Here is a 15,077-nt window from a genome sequence, read left to right as displayed (position 1 = left end):
TTTCAGTCTCAGGATGTCTATCTAAGTGGGAGTTTGGAATCATATCCCTTTCTTCATGTTTGTACTGTTGGACCTAACGGAGAGAAAAATGTTTACAAGGAGAGCAGTTTATGTTGATTATATAACGCTAAATGGAAAAATCTCATCAAAACTAATTATACACTGTGACTCCAGTTTAATTAAAGGTTTACAAACCTTTAAATATATAAGATATATAAGATAGGATTAGATAGGATAGGCTAGAATAGGAACAGGCAGGACACTCAGAAGTGAAAAATTGCTGGGAAAAAAAATTCTCCAAAATGTTCACAGCAGTTATCCCTGAGTATAAAATTAGAGACTTTGTTTTTAAAAATCAGTACTTTCTGTATTTTCTAATTTTTATACTGGGAACATATATTACATTTGTAATTTTAAAAGTTAAATTTACTCATGTTTGTCTCATAAGTGTTTATTGAGTACTTATGTGTCAGGCGTTAGGCTGACTACAGGAGCAAAAGTTGTAAATAACAAAGACCTGGTTCCTGCCCTTATGCAGCGTAGAGTCTAACGATGGAGACAACAGTGTCCCATAATCATGCAAATAATTACTCAGTCCCAAGAGGGGTCAGTGCTTTGAAGGCAAAATATATAGTGTTGTGTGAGCATAAAATAGAGGGACCTAAGGTGATCCAGGAGGATCTCAGGAGGCTACTTTACTCTGAGGGCATGACCTGAAAACAGGAACCTGAAAGCCGAGTTGGAAGAAATTAGTCGAGCAAGAAGGAAAAGAGGTCCAAGCAGAAGAAAGGCACTGAGGCAGGAAGGAGTTTGATGTGTTGGATGAATTGAAAGGAGGCCAGTGTGGCGTTGGAGCAGCTGAAAAGGGCTGGTGGAGCTGGGGTCTAGCAGGCAAACGGAGAATGGTTCAAGATGCAGCAGGGGCCAGATCAGGCAGGACACCTAAAACCCGCGGGCAGTCCAGTTTTGAAATCATAGCTCATGATTAAAAGCCACAGCAAAAAGTAATATGGTAGGCAGCAGATAATTATTGGTTATAACTGCTTCAGTCTCACTTAGCCAGAGACTCCTTTTATGTTTCGTGTGGTTGTCAGGCAAGGTTCCACTCCATGAGAATAGAGAGGTTTGGTGAGAATAGATGGATGATAGAGCGAACACTTTAGGAAACCCTCAAGAGTATCTAGAAGAATGAGGTATTTCAGGGCCTCTTCACCGACTGCAGCTGTAGAGCTCTGCCTGCCCACTTTGGCGGCCTTCTGGATGATTAGGAAGGGATTGTACCTCCCAAGATAACTGTTCTCATGAGGTTCTAGATCAGGTCTTGGTCCAGGCTGGATTCCAGGTGTGTTCATCCATAGACCCCTTGGCTTCAGGCCATGTAATCACTTAAATTTCTATGCTCATGAGTGGTATACCCCTTTTTACTCTCCCTCCCCTCAGTAAAATGGCAAATGACAGAGTGTGGCATTGTGACATTATTTAGATCCACAACCAGGAAATAGAAGCCAACTGGAGAAGCATCAGTTACATATTACCTCCCATTGTCTGCAGGTTCATTGGCTAGTTAAGATATTTTTCTTGCATTCTCAAGTTAACCATTTATTTAGCTATTCTTTTCATTTACCAAAGGTATGTTTATCATTTTTTAAGCCATAAGCTAACCAAAGTGATAAAAGAGTAAGCACAGAAATTCTCCATCACATTGCCAGTGCTTCGATATAACAGCAACCCATGGAGATACCATTAAGTTGAAAAGGAGGTACCAACACAGGAACGTATTACTAATTTGCTGAAACCTTAGTAGATTAATGGAAGACATTTGCTGATTGATTATTAGCTGAAACAGACACCAACAACTGTTTTTCAACTAACATTTTTTGTCTTGAAAACTGCAGCTTGGCTTATACTGACTCTGAAGTTGATCTGTTTTGTGTGTTCAGCCTCTTAACAATAGCGGGAAAGTTATGGTTTTATTTACATCTCTCCCTGAGCAGATTTACACACACACATCCACCCTCCCCCTCAAGGGAACTGGGGATGTATTACCTAAATGATCCTTACTTTCTGTAGGGTACAAACTGTGGCTTTGGTAATTGGTCTTGATTGTCAAGTTTAGAAGGCCGGGAACATGGTAATTCTAGCCTGTGGTACTCTGCTCAAAAACGTGCGCTACCCAGTACAGCATTCTTTGTAGCATGTTAATTCATTTAAAAATGTTAAAAGTTTGAAGGATCTCATTGTTCTTTTACTCTTCTGTGTGTATGATTTATTTTGCAGGAATATAAATCAAAACATATTCTTGGAACATTTAAGATCTCTTTAAGGTATTTTTTGTGCTTATCCTGGAAGTATAGAATACTTTGTATACCAGAGCTAATGACAACAGATCTTTTAGTATTTCTGTGTTGTAACAATCGCCACTGGGCAGACAGCTGCCAAACATCTTGCAATTAATCTGATGCACATTGGCTTTCCTATTCTTTTTCTTTCAGAATAAATGCCCTGAGGTAGAGGAGTTGGTCTTCAGCCATTTTGTGATCTGTAATGACACACAGGAGACACTGCGGTTTGGCCAGGTGGATACTGATGAAAATATTCTGCTGGCCAGTCTCCACAGTCACCAGTACAGCTGGCGCTCTCACAAATCCCCACAGGTATTTGAGAAACAGCCTTACAAACACAGCAATTGTTAAGGTTGTGGATTCATTTCTTCTGCATTTGTGTGCCTGTGTCTGGTTATTTCCCTTCTTAAGTCTCCCACGGGGTCGCACAGTATGGCTACATCTGACAGAAACCCAGAAATGTTTAGAGGAGGGAGCACAGTGTACCCATGCTCCTCTTGGAGTGGACGTTCTCCTGTTCAGCGTAGGTGCTCTTGAGGGAGCCTGGTGTGGTGATTATGAGGTTGAACTCTAGAGCCAGAGTACATCAGCTTGGATCCTGGCTCTGAATTACCTTGCTTTGCTTTCATGCTTCAGTTTTCTCATATGTAAATTGGGGATAATAATAGTACCTGTTTCATAGGGTCATGAGAACTAAATAAGTTAATATGTACAAGGCACTAAAATCGTGCTTGATATACTGTAAACATTGTATGTTGGGTATTATTTTTCATTTGTTTATTCAGATTCTTACTGTGTATATAGTCCGTGCCAGTAATGTCTTAGGCACTGGGAATTCAAAGGCAGAGAAGTCTTAGTCCTTGCTCTCCAATGACAGCTCACTGTCTGTGACAAAATGAGCGCAATGACAGACTATGCCCAAGGGAGCACTGAGAAAAGACATACCAAAGGATGTCTGTTTTCCAAGTAGTATAATTCCATTTTCCTGTCACTTTAGATGGGAATAATTAGAGGGATGTGCCCTGCAGGGATAACTGAGGATGAATTAAATACAAAGATGCTGTCTTAAATGAGTAAAAGAAATCCTAGGAAGTACTCTCAAGAATAATGTATTTCTAAAACTCTGGGTAATAAGGAAACTATTGTCTGCTTATGATTAAAAGAAAGTCATTAGATTAGAGAGTTTTCCCATCTCGTCTGTAGACCAGCTTTAGAATATGTTACACGCTCAGCTTTTTTTTTTTTTTTCAGTAGCTCGATTCTGATTTCTTACTTGGTTTTTCATCATATTGCCACACTATTAGTATAAAATTTGGAAAAGTAGATATAGTGCAGTTCTTCTTAAGTCTATTTATTTAATTCTGGTTATTCTAACAGGACATCAAGACATCATATCTCCTTTTTTAATAAAAGTTCTTAAAAAATGAGTACATATGAGTATGATATGATATTGCACTTGTATTTTTAGAATGAACGACATTCCCTTATTTTCTTTTTTTTTTAATTTATTTTATTTATTTGTGGCTGCATTGGGTCTTCTTTGCTGCGTGTGGGCTTTCTCTAGTTGCGGCGAGCGGGGGCTACTCTTCACTGCGGTGCAGGGGCTTCCCACTGCTGTGGCTTCTCTTGTTGCGGAGCACGGGCTCTAGGCACGTGGGCTTCAGTAGTTGCGGCTCGTGGGCTCTAGAGCGCAGGCTCAGTAGTTGTGACGCACAGGCTTTGTTGCTCCACGGCATGTGGGATCTTCCCGGACCAGGGCTCGAACCCGTTTCCCCTGCATTGGCAGGCGGATTCTTAACCACCGCGCCACCAGGAAAGCCCATGCCCTTATTTTCTAATTCTCCTTTTGAGAAATGTCTGTGTAAGTGAGTTTTTAAGTCGTTTGGTTGTTTACCCCTTGTAACATCATTAAAGGACAATTGGTTGGTTGGTTGGTTCGTTTCAAAATTAAGTAATTATTTTTTTCTTATTAATTGCAAAAGTTAGAACATAGAGCAGATATATAAACTGAAAAAGGAAAAAGAAAAAGACCACCTATAATTCCAACCACCCAGAGGCAATCCATGTTGTATAGCCTTTTAGAGCTTCGAAAGTCTTCTATGATCATTGCATTCCCAGAAATGAACTAGTAGTGATGGGAAAGGAACCTCTGAGAAGGTGCAGTAATGTGTGATCGTATACTGTACCTGTAGCCACTTCACCCATTCATACACACACGCTGCAGGCCTTAGCCAATAAAAGGTAAAGCAGAGGACACTTAACTCCCTTCAAAGTCATTTTAAGCTGCATGGACTACCATGGCCCTCAGTGACCCTCAAGATTCCCTGGAGACTGGAGCCAGGATGGGAAGGGTGATCGTAAGAACAGCAGGCTCAGGGGTGTGGAGGAACAGTAGTCTTCATGGTATGGATGTACGGTTTCTAGATGGGAGGGACATAAACAAGAAACAAGAATGGCTAACCACTGCCACACTATACCTTTCATATTTATACTCTTCTGCACTTGGGTCTTTTTGCATTTATTACTAGTCTTGTTTTCATAATATCCCTGTGTGATTTGTATTTTTTATATTTATGCATATTTTATAGATAAGGAGACAGAAATGTTAAGCTAAGATGGTGGAAGAGTTGGGACTGAATCCCATGTCTTTTCACTCTCAATATAGTGTTATTTCCACAACATTGTCAAACTCTCCTAGGTTTTGGCAGCGTGATTTGTCTGTTAGAAGAGCCAAATGGTGAGGTTTTGAGAGGAGGGCTGAGAAATCACTGGTATAATACTCCACATTTAAAGCTAGACTAATATGGGATTCTTGGTACAAGTATGAACCCTTGCAAAGCTTTAAGAACCAAAAACAATAAGAACCTTTTAATGACAAACTGGAAACATAAGACAGGTATCTATTAAACTTTTTTTTTCCTCTTTTTAATTTGTAACTGCATCTTCTGGATACAAATTTTAAGGTGAGCTACAGTCATTATAATCTTTAGACTAAAACTTAGATCGTATTTGTAAAAGGTGTCTCTTTACTACAGCTACCTATGCTACGTAAAGAAGTGTGTTTTAGGACCCTCTGAAGCCAGAGAGGTCTAATGGGCCCAGAGGGTCTTCATGGAATTCCATACACCCACAATTGCAAATTCTGCTGTGTTCTAATGAGAGGTTACATCTGAGGATCAGAAAAGCTAACCACTTAGCTTCGAACTGCACCTGGAGGTAGTCATAGACCCACAAGTGAGCAAACTGTTCCTTTTTCCAGACTCCAGGTCATATCCTGCACTGCCCAGCAGGCTTGGTTTTAGGAACATTTGTGTCTGCATGTTTATGCTACCTTGGGTGTTAGTCAATTCATAGTCTCAGGGAGGATTTCTAAAGTTCAGAGAACTTAACTCCACTAAACAATGTAGCTTATATTGCAGAGATCAAGAAAGTGGCAATGACACCTGGAAAGGTTTCAAAGAGGTCAACATGTCTTAGAACCACACAGGAGGTTGCTAGCAACAGTAAGTCCCAACAGGATGGAAAAAAATACGGACACAACCAATTCCAGAAATCCAAAGCTGAAAAACCTTTTAGAATTGAAAAGTTATAAACTCTCCTTATAGTTTCTAACACATGCTCTGAGGCAGAATCACTTAAAATGCTGGATATCCCACAACAGTTGCTTGCCTAAGCAAACAAAGGAAGAACAAAACTCTTTCCTAGGGAATAATTGAACATGTTCAGCTGCACAGTCATATATGCCACCACAAAGGGCCCTTAAATATTCCAGTTCAGTAGACTTCAGATCAGGTTGGACGAGAACAGTGACTGGCAAAGGACTGGTCTTCAGAGAAGTGCTTCACATTATATGAAGTTGAATCTGAGGACTGGATATGTGAGTTTATGGAATTTTTCCCCAGAATATGGGCAGAGTCAAGGGAAGCTTTGTTAAATTTAGCCAAACTGACTGTAGTGGCGCTTCCATCATAGTAGGACTTGTGTGTAGGCTGTTCAAGTTAACTTCCTTTTCTGGTTAAGAGAGATCACTGTTAGGTAATTAAACTGCTTGAAATAGGAATGCCTCTATCTTGTATGTAAGGAATTACATTTGCTTTTATCCTCAAAACATGCCCAATTTATAGATTATGCTTTTTTTTTTTTAGAATTCTTACTACGAGTGACTTAATTTTAGTCATCAAACCATCAGTCAAGGTGAAAATGAGCTCTAGACAGAGCTATAGAAAGTAACAAAATATTGCTCCAAAATGGATATAGTAGGAAGTTTTATAAGCTTCTGAAAATGGCAGATATTTAAAAATGCGAAATGCAACAAGGTAAGAATCAGTTTGGAAGAGCAGCAGAGCATCTGGGAAATACTCATCAAAGTAATCAGATTTAGGGAAGAAAATGTAAATCAGACATTAGTTTCATCAGGCAGAGATTGGCCAACTTTTTTGTGTAGGGCCAGACAGTGAATATTTTAGGCTTTCAGGGCCTTAGAGCCTCTGTCAGAGCTATTCAACTCTGCACAAAAGCAGCCATAACAAATGAGTGTGACTATGTGCCATAAAATTTTAAAATAAATTTTAAAATTTATTTTAAATGAGTGTGACATAAATTTTAAAATTTTTAAATAAAATTTTATTTATAGACAATGAAATTTGAAGTTCAGTAATTTTCACACATCACATACTAGTATGCTTCTTTTGACTTTTTTCAACCATCTGAAAATGTACAAAACACTCTTAGCTCACAGGCTATACAAAAATAGGTGGTGCACCACATTTGGCCCACAAGCCATGCCTGATTTGCCAACCCCTGCTCTCAGGTCTCTCAGTGGACAAAATTCAGGAGACTAAAGGTTTGATATAAAATTGTCTTTGTTCTGATCTAAATGGGATTCCCATCACTTGAAAACTTGGTAGCATTTTTCAGAAATTATGAAATGACAGGTAATAGTTTAAATCTAACACTTATAAAATCAACCTGTGCTTACCACATAACAGTAAAATATTTGTATCGTTCTTGTTCTCAGCCCATATAGACAGGAAGTTCCGCAGTTCTTTTTTTGGATGTAAAAATATTTAAAAGTGAGATCTGATCATTTTTCCTCCTGCCTAAAGGAAAAGTGATGGTTTTTTGAGTATCTACCTATGTTAGGGAAATTCCAGCCAGTTGTCAATTTTATTAACTAGACTGTCATTTCTCACTCAGTCACCACTCTTTCCATATCCATTTATATAGTGCATGTGCACAAATATACCTAGAGAATGAGCACATTTCTTGTTGCTACAGTCACAAGTTAAAAAATTTAAAAGTAGACTTAGGGAGACAGGTAAATATTCTGTGTTGGCAAAACTGTTCGAACTGATAAATTTGTCAAGTGTTCGCCTCTGCTATTATATGGCACACAGCATATCAGAGTTTGCTTAGAAAGGGCAAATGAAAAGACACTCTTACACACTGAAGGTGCAGATGGAACTGATACTTCCTTTCTAGAAAGCAATTTGATAAGAAGCATTATAGCTATTAAAATGGTCATAACCTTTGACCCAGTAAATCTCCTACTAGTAATCTACTCTCAGGAAACAATCCAAATTAAAACAAAGGTTTATACACAAAAATGTTTATTATAATTTGACTTATACCATCAAAAATCTAAAATCAAAATGTTCACTTTTAAAGAAATAGGTACGTAAAATGTGGCGTATCTATGAGATGAACTTTTATGGGACCTTTAAATTTTTACATAGGAAGGTGAAATGCTACCATATCATATCAGTCAGAAAAGCAGAACATAAAATTCTACACATATAATATGATCTTAATAATATAAGAACAAATGCACAGAAAAATACTGGAAAATATGTCAAAATACTGGCAGATATGTCAAAATGTTACCAGTGGTTGCCTCTGAATGGTGTATTTTTTTAAGGTGGTATTTTTCCAATGTATTACATTTTTATATACTTCTCAACTTTTTAAAATAAAGGATATAAATTATTAAATCAGAGAGAAGTTAAGTAAAAACCCTGAAAATATTTATATATACATTAAAAGACAGGAATTTCAAATGCTAATTAGAACATTGGCAAGTGTAATGACATTGTTGGCCAAAAAGGTCGTTCGGGTTTTTCATAGCATGTTATGGAAAAACCCGAATGAACTTTTTGGCCAACCCAATATATCAAGAATGGTTATTTTTAATGTTTCTCTTATGACTATTGCAATAGTTTTTCTCAATTATTCTCTTAGTTACATCTTTGCCCCACTTCAATATACCTTGCAGACTACAACTCGAGTCATTTTCCTAAATGTTTTGATACTTTCCTGTCCAAAAATATTTACAGCCTCCATCATCATCTATTAAATATACCCAAATTATCTGGCATCCAAGGCCTGCCTCAGTCTATTCACAAACCCTCCTCTCTGCCATTATTTCTGTCTAGCTGCTTATTTGGTCTCCTTCCCTCCCATTCATTTTTAATCAATAAATGATCATTTCTTGTGACCTATTGTGTGTAATTAAATATGTACATTTTTCTAAGAAAGTTACTGTCTGATGAGGGAGTCAGAAAAGTAAACAAATTATTATCGACATGATCTATATCTATGAGGATATTGTAGCAGTAGTTCCAGACAGGGAGAAATGATGGGTAACTGAATTAAAACACTAGCCATAGGGAAGAAGAGCAAGAGGACCAGGAAGTACAATCAACTGCATCTGAATATGGACAAGGTCTTAATGAGAACTCAAAGAAAATGTTTCCTAACATGAGGAGGGGAATCTGCTAAGGCTTCCTAGTGGAAGGCATGTTTGTACTGAATTTTCATGTTTAAATAAGTGTTAGGTCAGGGAAAGGCAGTGGGGAAGCAGTTCCAGGTAGAGGAACCAACATGTGTGAAGGCCACAAAGGCATGAAACAACATGGCATGGTAGGACTTGACTAATTTGGCTACAGTGTAGAGTACGTGTGTGGAATTGCAAGACAGTAAAGTAGATGAAGGCCATGAGGGCCCTTGTATGCTGTGCACATGAGCAGAACCAGGGAGACAGACAGGCAGGCAGCATGCCATGTTCAAGGGAATTCAGGTTTTGTTCAGAATAAACTCAGGCATAAATTTGCATGCCATGCTGAAGAGATGTGTGCTAGGAAACTGGCTCTTTGGTGGTGATGGGAATACCCTGATTTGCAGGGTTGGCCGATTATCATGGTGTAAGTACTCCTACCATAGCTGATTTCAAGCTACCAATGATTTAACAACCAGCTCACGAGATTCCTGAATATTTAGCAGTACTTTTTCCCAAACAAGTATGAGCCAGCTCCAACACACCACTGTTTGGAGGAGTTATGTTCTGAAGAGCCTGGCTGTCCATTTTGAGGAGATATACCTAAATGTGATGGGCAGCTTTTGGCTGCTGAAGGATTTTAAGTCGTCACAGGATCACAGTTGCATTTTGGAAAGATTGCCGTCATGTAGTTGAGAAGACAGTCTAGAGGAGGCTGAGAATACATGCAGAGGGTTGTATGGGCACCACTGTATAGTCCAGGAGTGAGAGAGATTATAGTAACTGAGCCAAGACAGAGTAGAAGTCAGAGATTGGTGAAAATGCCTAACAGACTGATCTTTCTGTGAATAACAGCTATAAATTGTGAGCAAAATACAAAACAACTACCTCTGGAGACGAACAAAGGCAGGCAGATTTTGAAGGTGAATAGAATCTTCGAGCAAGTAATCTGCACAGAACGATTTACCCATTTTTTGTTGGCTTTGCTTTGAGGGCAAACACAGTTGTAGCAGTGCAGGAGTGGCCCACTGTCTTTCTGGCCCAAGGTAACAGGTGAAAGAGCTCAGGCAACCAAGGCTGCTAGAGAGTGAGGAGAAAATCTTGGAAAATGGAATGCCAGAGAATGGGAAAATAATATGTTGAAATTTGGCCCACCTGTCTGCTTACTACTGAACCACACATGCATGGGGCAGACTGAAAGCAGATTGTACCCAAGCCTTAAAGAACTGAATTAATCTGCACTGCCACTCACCCAGGTGTAAGAGTTTTAGTTTGACTCTAAACAAATTAATTACCTGTTAAAAATATTAACACTCTGGAGGGGTTATAAGAGAATCCAGAGTGTCCACAACATAGCATCATTTACAGTGTCCACAATATGACCCCAAATTACTTGACAGATCTCAAGAATCTCAAAAAAAAAAAAAAGTTACTTAATTTCAAGGGAAAGATAATTAACAGATTCCAACACCAAGGTGACCCAGAGGTTGGAATTATCAGGCATATATTGTACTTTAAAGCAACTATGGCAACAGTAAAGAGATTTTACAGGTATAATTAATTCCTAAATTAGTTGATTTTTTAACATTTTTTCAATTGAAGTATAGTTGATTTACAATATAATATTAGTTTCAGGTATACAGCATAGTGATTCAAAATTTTTATAGATTGTACTCCATTTAAAGTTATTATAAAATATTAACTATATTCCCTGTGCTGTACAATATATCCTTGTTGTTTATTTATTTTATACATAGTAGTTTGTACTTCTTAATCCCCTACCCCTATCTTGCCCCTTCCCCCTTCTCTTCTCCCACTGGTAACCACTATTTCTCTATATCTGTTAGTTGTCTTTTAGTTTATCAAAACAGAGGTGATTCTAGGTGGGCTAATTTAATCAGGTAAAAGCACTAAAAGAGAGACTGGACCCTTTTGTGAGGAGAGAGAGAGATACATACATTCCTCCTGGCCTTGAAGAAGCAAATTACCATGTTGCAGCTGCCTATGAAGAGGGTCATGGGGCAGGGAGCTGCGGGAAGCCACCAGCACCTGCAGGTGGCTCCCAGTGCTGGTCATTAAAAAGTCAAAGCCCACATCATATAGAGACCGGGGAATAAATTCTGCCAACAACCTGAGTGAGCTTGGAAGCAGATTCTTCCCAAGTCAAACCTCTAAATAAGAATGCAGCCCAGCTGACACCTCAGTTGCAATCTTGTGAGACCATAAGCAGCTAAGCTATGCTTGGACTCCTGACCCACAGACACTGTGAGATAATAAATGTGAGTTGTTTTAAGCTGCCAAATTTGTGGTAATTTTTTACTCAGCAGTAAAAATACAACATGACACAAGAAAAAAGTCAGTAAACTTGAAGATGGATCAGTAGAAATCATCAAATCTGAAGAAGAGAGGAAAAAAAAGATTCAAACAAAATGAATAGAACTGCAGGGACCTGTGGGACAATTTCAGAAGATCTAATATATGAGTAATTGTAATCAGAGACTGAGAGGAGAGAGAATGGGGCTCCCAAAATTAAAGAAATAATCTCAGCAAACTTCCCAAACTTTGTGAAAGACAGAAATTTACAGACCCAAGAAGCTCAGGAAAAACTCCAAACAGGTGTTTCAAAGAAATTCACACCCAGGCACATCATAATGAAACTACTAAATACCAAAGATAAAGAGAAAACCTTGAAGCAGCCAGAGTTAAACTATAGGGGAAAGAACAATTCAGATAACTACTGACTTTTCTTTATATATAGTGGAAGCTAATAGACAGTGGAACAAAATCTTTAACGTGCTAAGAGAAGGTTTATTAGGGAGAGATCCATTTGGAAGATATTTTGGAGGTTATAATCACCAGGATTTGGTAATTGACCATGGAAGAGAAGGGCCTGGATCGACTCCAAGGTTTCAGACTTAAGGGACAGGTTGGTGGTGGTGTACTTGGCCACAACAGGGAACTGAGTAGGAGGACAGTGTTTTCCATACAGAGAATGGGGCAGATGTGAGAGCACAGCACAGTGTCCCTAAAGTCCATTTTGGACACGTTTGAGTTTTAGGTTACTTTGGAGGCAGGAAGGATGATATATTAGAAACAGCACAGATTTGAAGCTGTAAATACCTGGATTTCACTCCTAAGGTTTTTTAGCTGTGTAAAATTGGACAGTGTCATAATTCCTTGGAGCTTCAGCTTCCTCTTCTGCAAAATTAAGAAGTTATTGTGAATATCCCATGAAATTACATTTATAAGGTGCCTACTAAAGAACTCAGCTCTGTGTATCCAAAGGTGCCTTTCCTTTCCTTTCCTTTCTCTTTTCTAACCAGACCTCCAAGTGGCCATGTTGAATAGGCAAATTGAATGTAATGGTCTGGAGCTCAGAAGAATAGTCTGGGCTAGAGGTAAAGATTTGGCCTCTCATCAATGCCTAGGTAGCAGTGGGAATAGACACGAATGCCCAAGGAAAGAGTGCTAAGATCAGAGTATGTTATTAGTTAGCTCTTGCTGTAGAAAAATGTACAGTGGTGGTACAGGCGTAGGATAACTATTATAGATACTTCCATTCATAGGACGAGAAAATGGGAGACACATGGGAGTTACTGATCCATAGAAATTCTGAAATCCAAACAGGTAAATGTTGGAAGTTTCTTAATCAGTAATCATTCATACTGCTGCTTGGGAATAATTTTCCATGGCTCCTGGCTTTGGACTTTTGGCTCAAGCCTCTGTGTCATCCATCCTTTTCCATGAAAAGTATCCTTTGTTTGCTCTTCATAATTTTCTCAGCCTGCTTTCTACCAGTTGAATTATGAAAGTTTAAAGGCCCCTTTACATTTTGTACTGTCTTTGTCTCTCTCATTCTAAGTTGGCAGTGTTTCTGCCAGTATAATTCTTTAAAGAACACTGTAGGTCTCTTGTTAATCTTACTGTGGTTCAGCACTGTGGACAAAATCACACCCACATCTCTTCAAGACAGTTCCTTCTCTGCTTTGGGATTCTGCCCACACTGCTGGGGGACATCACCCTTAAGTGTTTCAGAAGCCCTACTGTTTGAATAGTTCATTGAGACACCAATTTAGATCTTTCTGAGATCTTAACAGAGGATTTTACAACCACATCCTTAGCTTCATTCCCTAGACCCAGCTTTCCTGGCTGTGTCCTGGATTTGATCTTTGCCTGGAAGCTCTTGCTTGATTTTTAACATCATTTCCATCTGGAAGGCTAGAAATTTTCAAAACTAGCAAGTCCTGGCTCCTGTTTATCTAACAGTTCTTCCTTATGCGTGCATCGTTCCTCTTGGACTTTATTTAATATAAGCAGCAGATAAAAGCCAGGAGACACTTCAACACTGCCTGGAAATCTCCTTAGCTAGATCACATGGTTTATTAGGCACATTTTCTGCTTTCCATGTTACTGCAGGTTATGGTGTTGCTGAACTCTCTGCCACTGCATAACAAGAAACCCCTTTCCTCCAGTTTCCAGTAACATTTTCCTCACTTCCTCACTGGCAGCCTCCTCTAAGGCCATCAAGTTTCAATTAATAGTATCTTTGAAGCACCTTAGATATTCACTAATACTCTCAAGTCTTTCTGGTTTTTGTGCACAGCCCTGCTCCAATGCCCCATCCCCCCCCCCCCATTTTAGGCTTTTGTTACAGTAGCACCCCACTTGCAGGTACCACACTCTGTATTAGTTACATATTGCTGTTTAACAAATTACCCCACAACTTGAGTAAATAAAACAACAAACATTTATTATCTCGATTTCATTAGCCAAGAACTTTGGGAGCGGTTTACCTGAGTGGTTCTAGCTCAGAGTCTCTGATAAGGCTGTAGTCAAGACATTAGCTGGAACTGCAATCATCTAAAGGCTTGACTGGGCTGGAGGATCCATTTCCAAAATGGCTCCCTCATATGGCTCTTGGCAGGAGGCCTCAGCTCCTTGCTACAAGGATCTCTCCAAAGAGTTGCTTGAGTACTCTCAAAACATAGCAGCTGGCTTCCCCCAGATCAAGTTATCCAACATAGAACAAGACAAAAGCCAGTGTCTTTTATGACCTAGGCTCAGAAGTCATTAGTAATCATTTCTGTAATATCCTAGTGGTTGTCCAGATCAGCCCTATTCATTGTGGGAGGGGACTACACAAAGGCACAAATAAAAGGAGACATGGATCATTGGGGCTGTCTTGCGGCTGAGCTGCCATAAGGATTTAAACCCCATAGAATTTAGGGGTTAGGCTGAGGAATGGGATCCATTGAAGAGGAATAAGGGGAAGACAGAAAACCAAGACATGGCAGGAAAACTGGACATAATCGTGTTCTAAGAGCCAAGGAGACTATCTAGAAAGATAGAATTATCAGTGTCATATGCCATAAGGAGATTGAGTGAAGCAAGAACTGGGGAGACCATTGTATTGGGCAATTGGGAGGTCACTGATAGCTCAAGGAAAGCATTTTCAGTGGCAAGATAGGGATAGAAATCAGATAGAGTCGGTTGAAAAATGAATGGGAGGTGAGGAAGTAGGGAGAATGAGCATGAATTTTTTTTTTTTTAATCTTGATTGGGTGTTAGCTAGAGAAAGCTGCAGGGTCAAGCAAGGATTTTAAATTAAAGTACCTTAGGCATGTTCATATATGAGCAGAAATAAATAGCAGATAGGTTAGTGATGCAGAAGAGAGGAAGAATGATAAACGGCATCAGGTCCCAGAAGGGGAGAAGAAGAAGGCATCCAGATCACAAGTAGAAGGATTGACCCTGGATGGAACGAGGTTTATACCAAATATCTATTGCTGCTTAACAAACCACCGTAAAACTTTAGTGGCCTTAAAAAATTTATTAGCTCATGAGTGTGTTGGTCAGAAATCTAGGTGCACTTAGGTAAGAGGTTCTTCTGCTGATCTCAGCTGGGCTCACTCATGAGGCTGCAGTCACCCGGTAGGCCAGCTGGGGCTGGGTGGTCCAAGACT

The 15,077-nt window shown here is 39.3% G+C and overlaps 1 protein-coding gene across 11 annotated transcripts in view; it reads left to right on the top strand.

The window, feature by feature from the left end:
* Positions 1–15,077, top strand: part of VPS13B (vacuolar protein sorting 13 homolog B) — a 765,850-nt gene that overhangs the window by 673,403 nt on the left and 77,370 nt on the right. For all 11 annotated transcript variants that reach the window (XM_082364176.1, XM_082364168.1, XM_082364180.1 and 8 more), the window contains one exon: positions 2,493–2,654. In XM_082364176.1, the coding sequence (XP_082220302.1) occupies positions 2,493–2,654 (162 nt within the window). The remainder of the gene's footprint in view (positions 1–2,492; positions 2,655–15,077) is intronic.

This window comes from Balaenoptera borealis (assembly GCF_965194805.1).
Source record: "Balaenoptera borealis genome assembly, chromosome: 17".
Taxonomy (NCBI): domain Eukaryota; kingdom Metazoa; phylum Chordata; class Mammalia; order Artiodactyla; family Balaenopteridae; genus Balaenoptera; species Balaenoptera borealis.
Note: the sequence above shows the minus strand (reverse complement) of the source record. Positions and strands in the feature narration are given on the sequence as shown.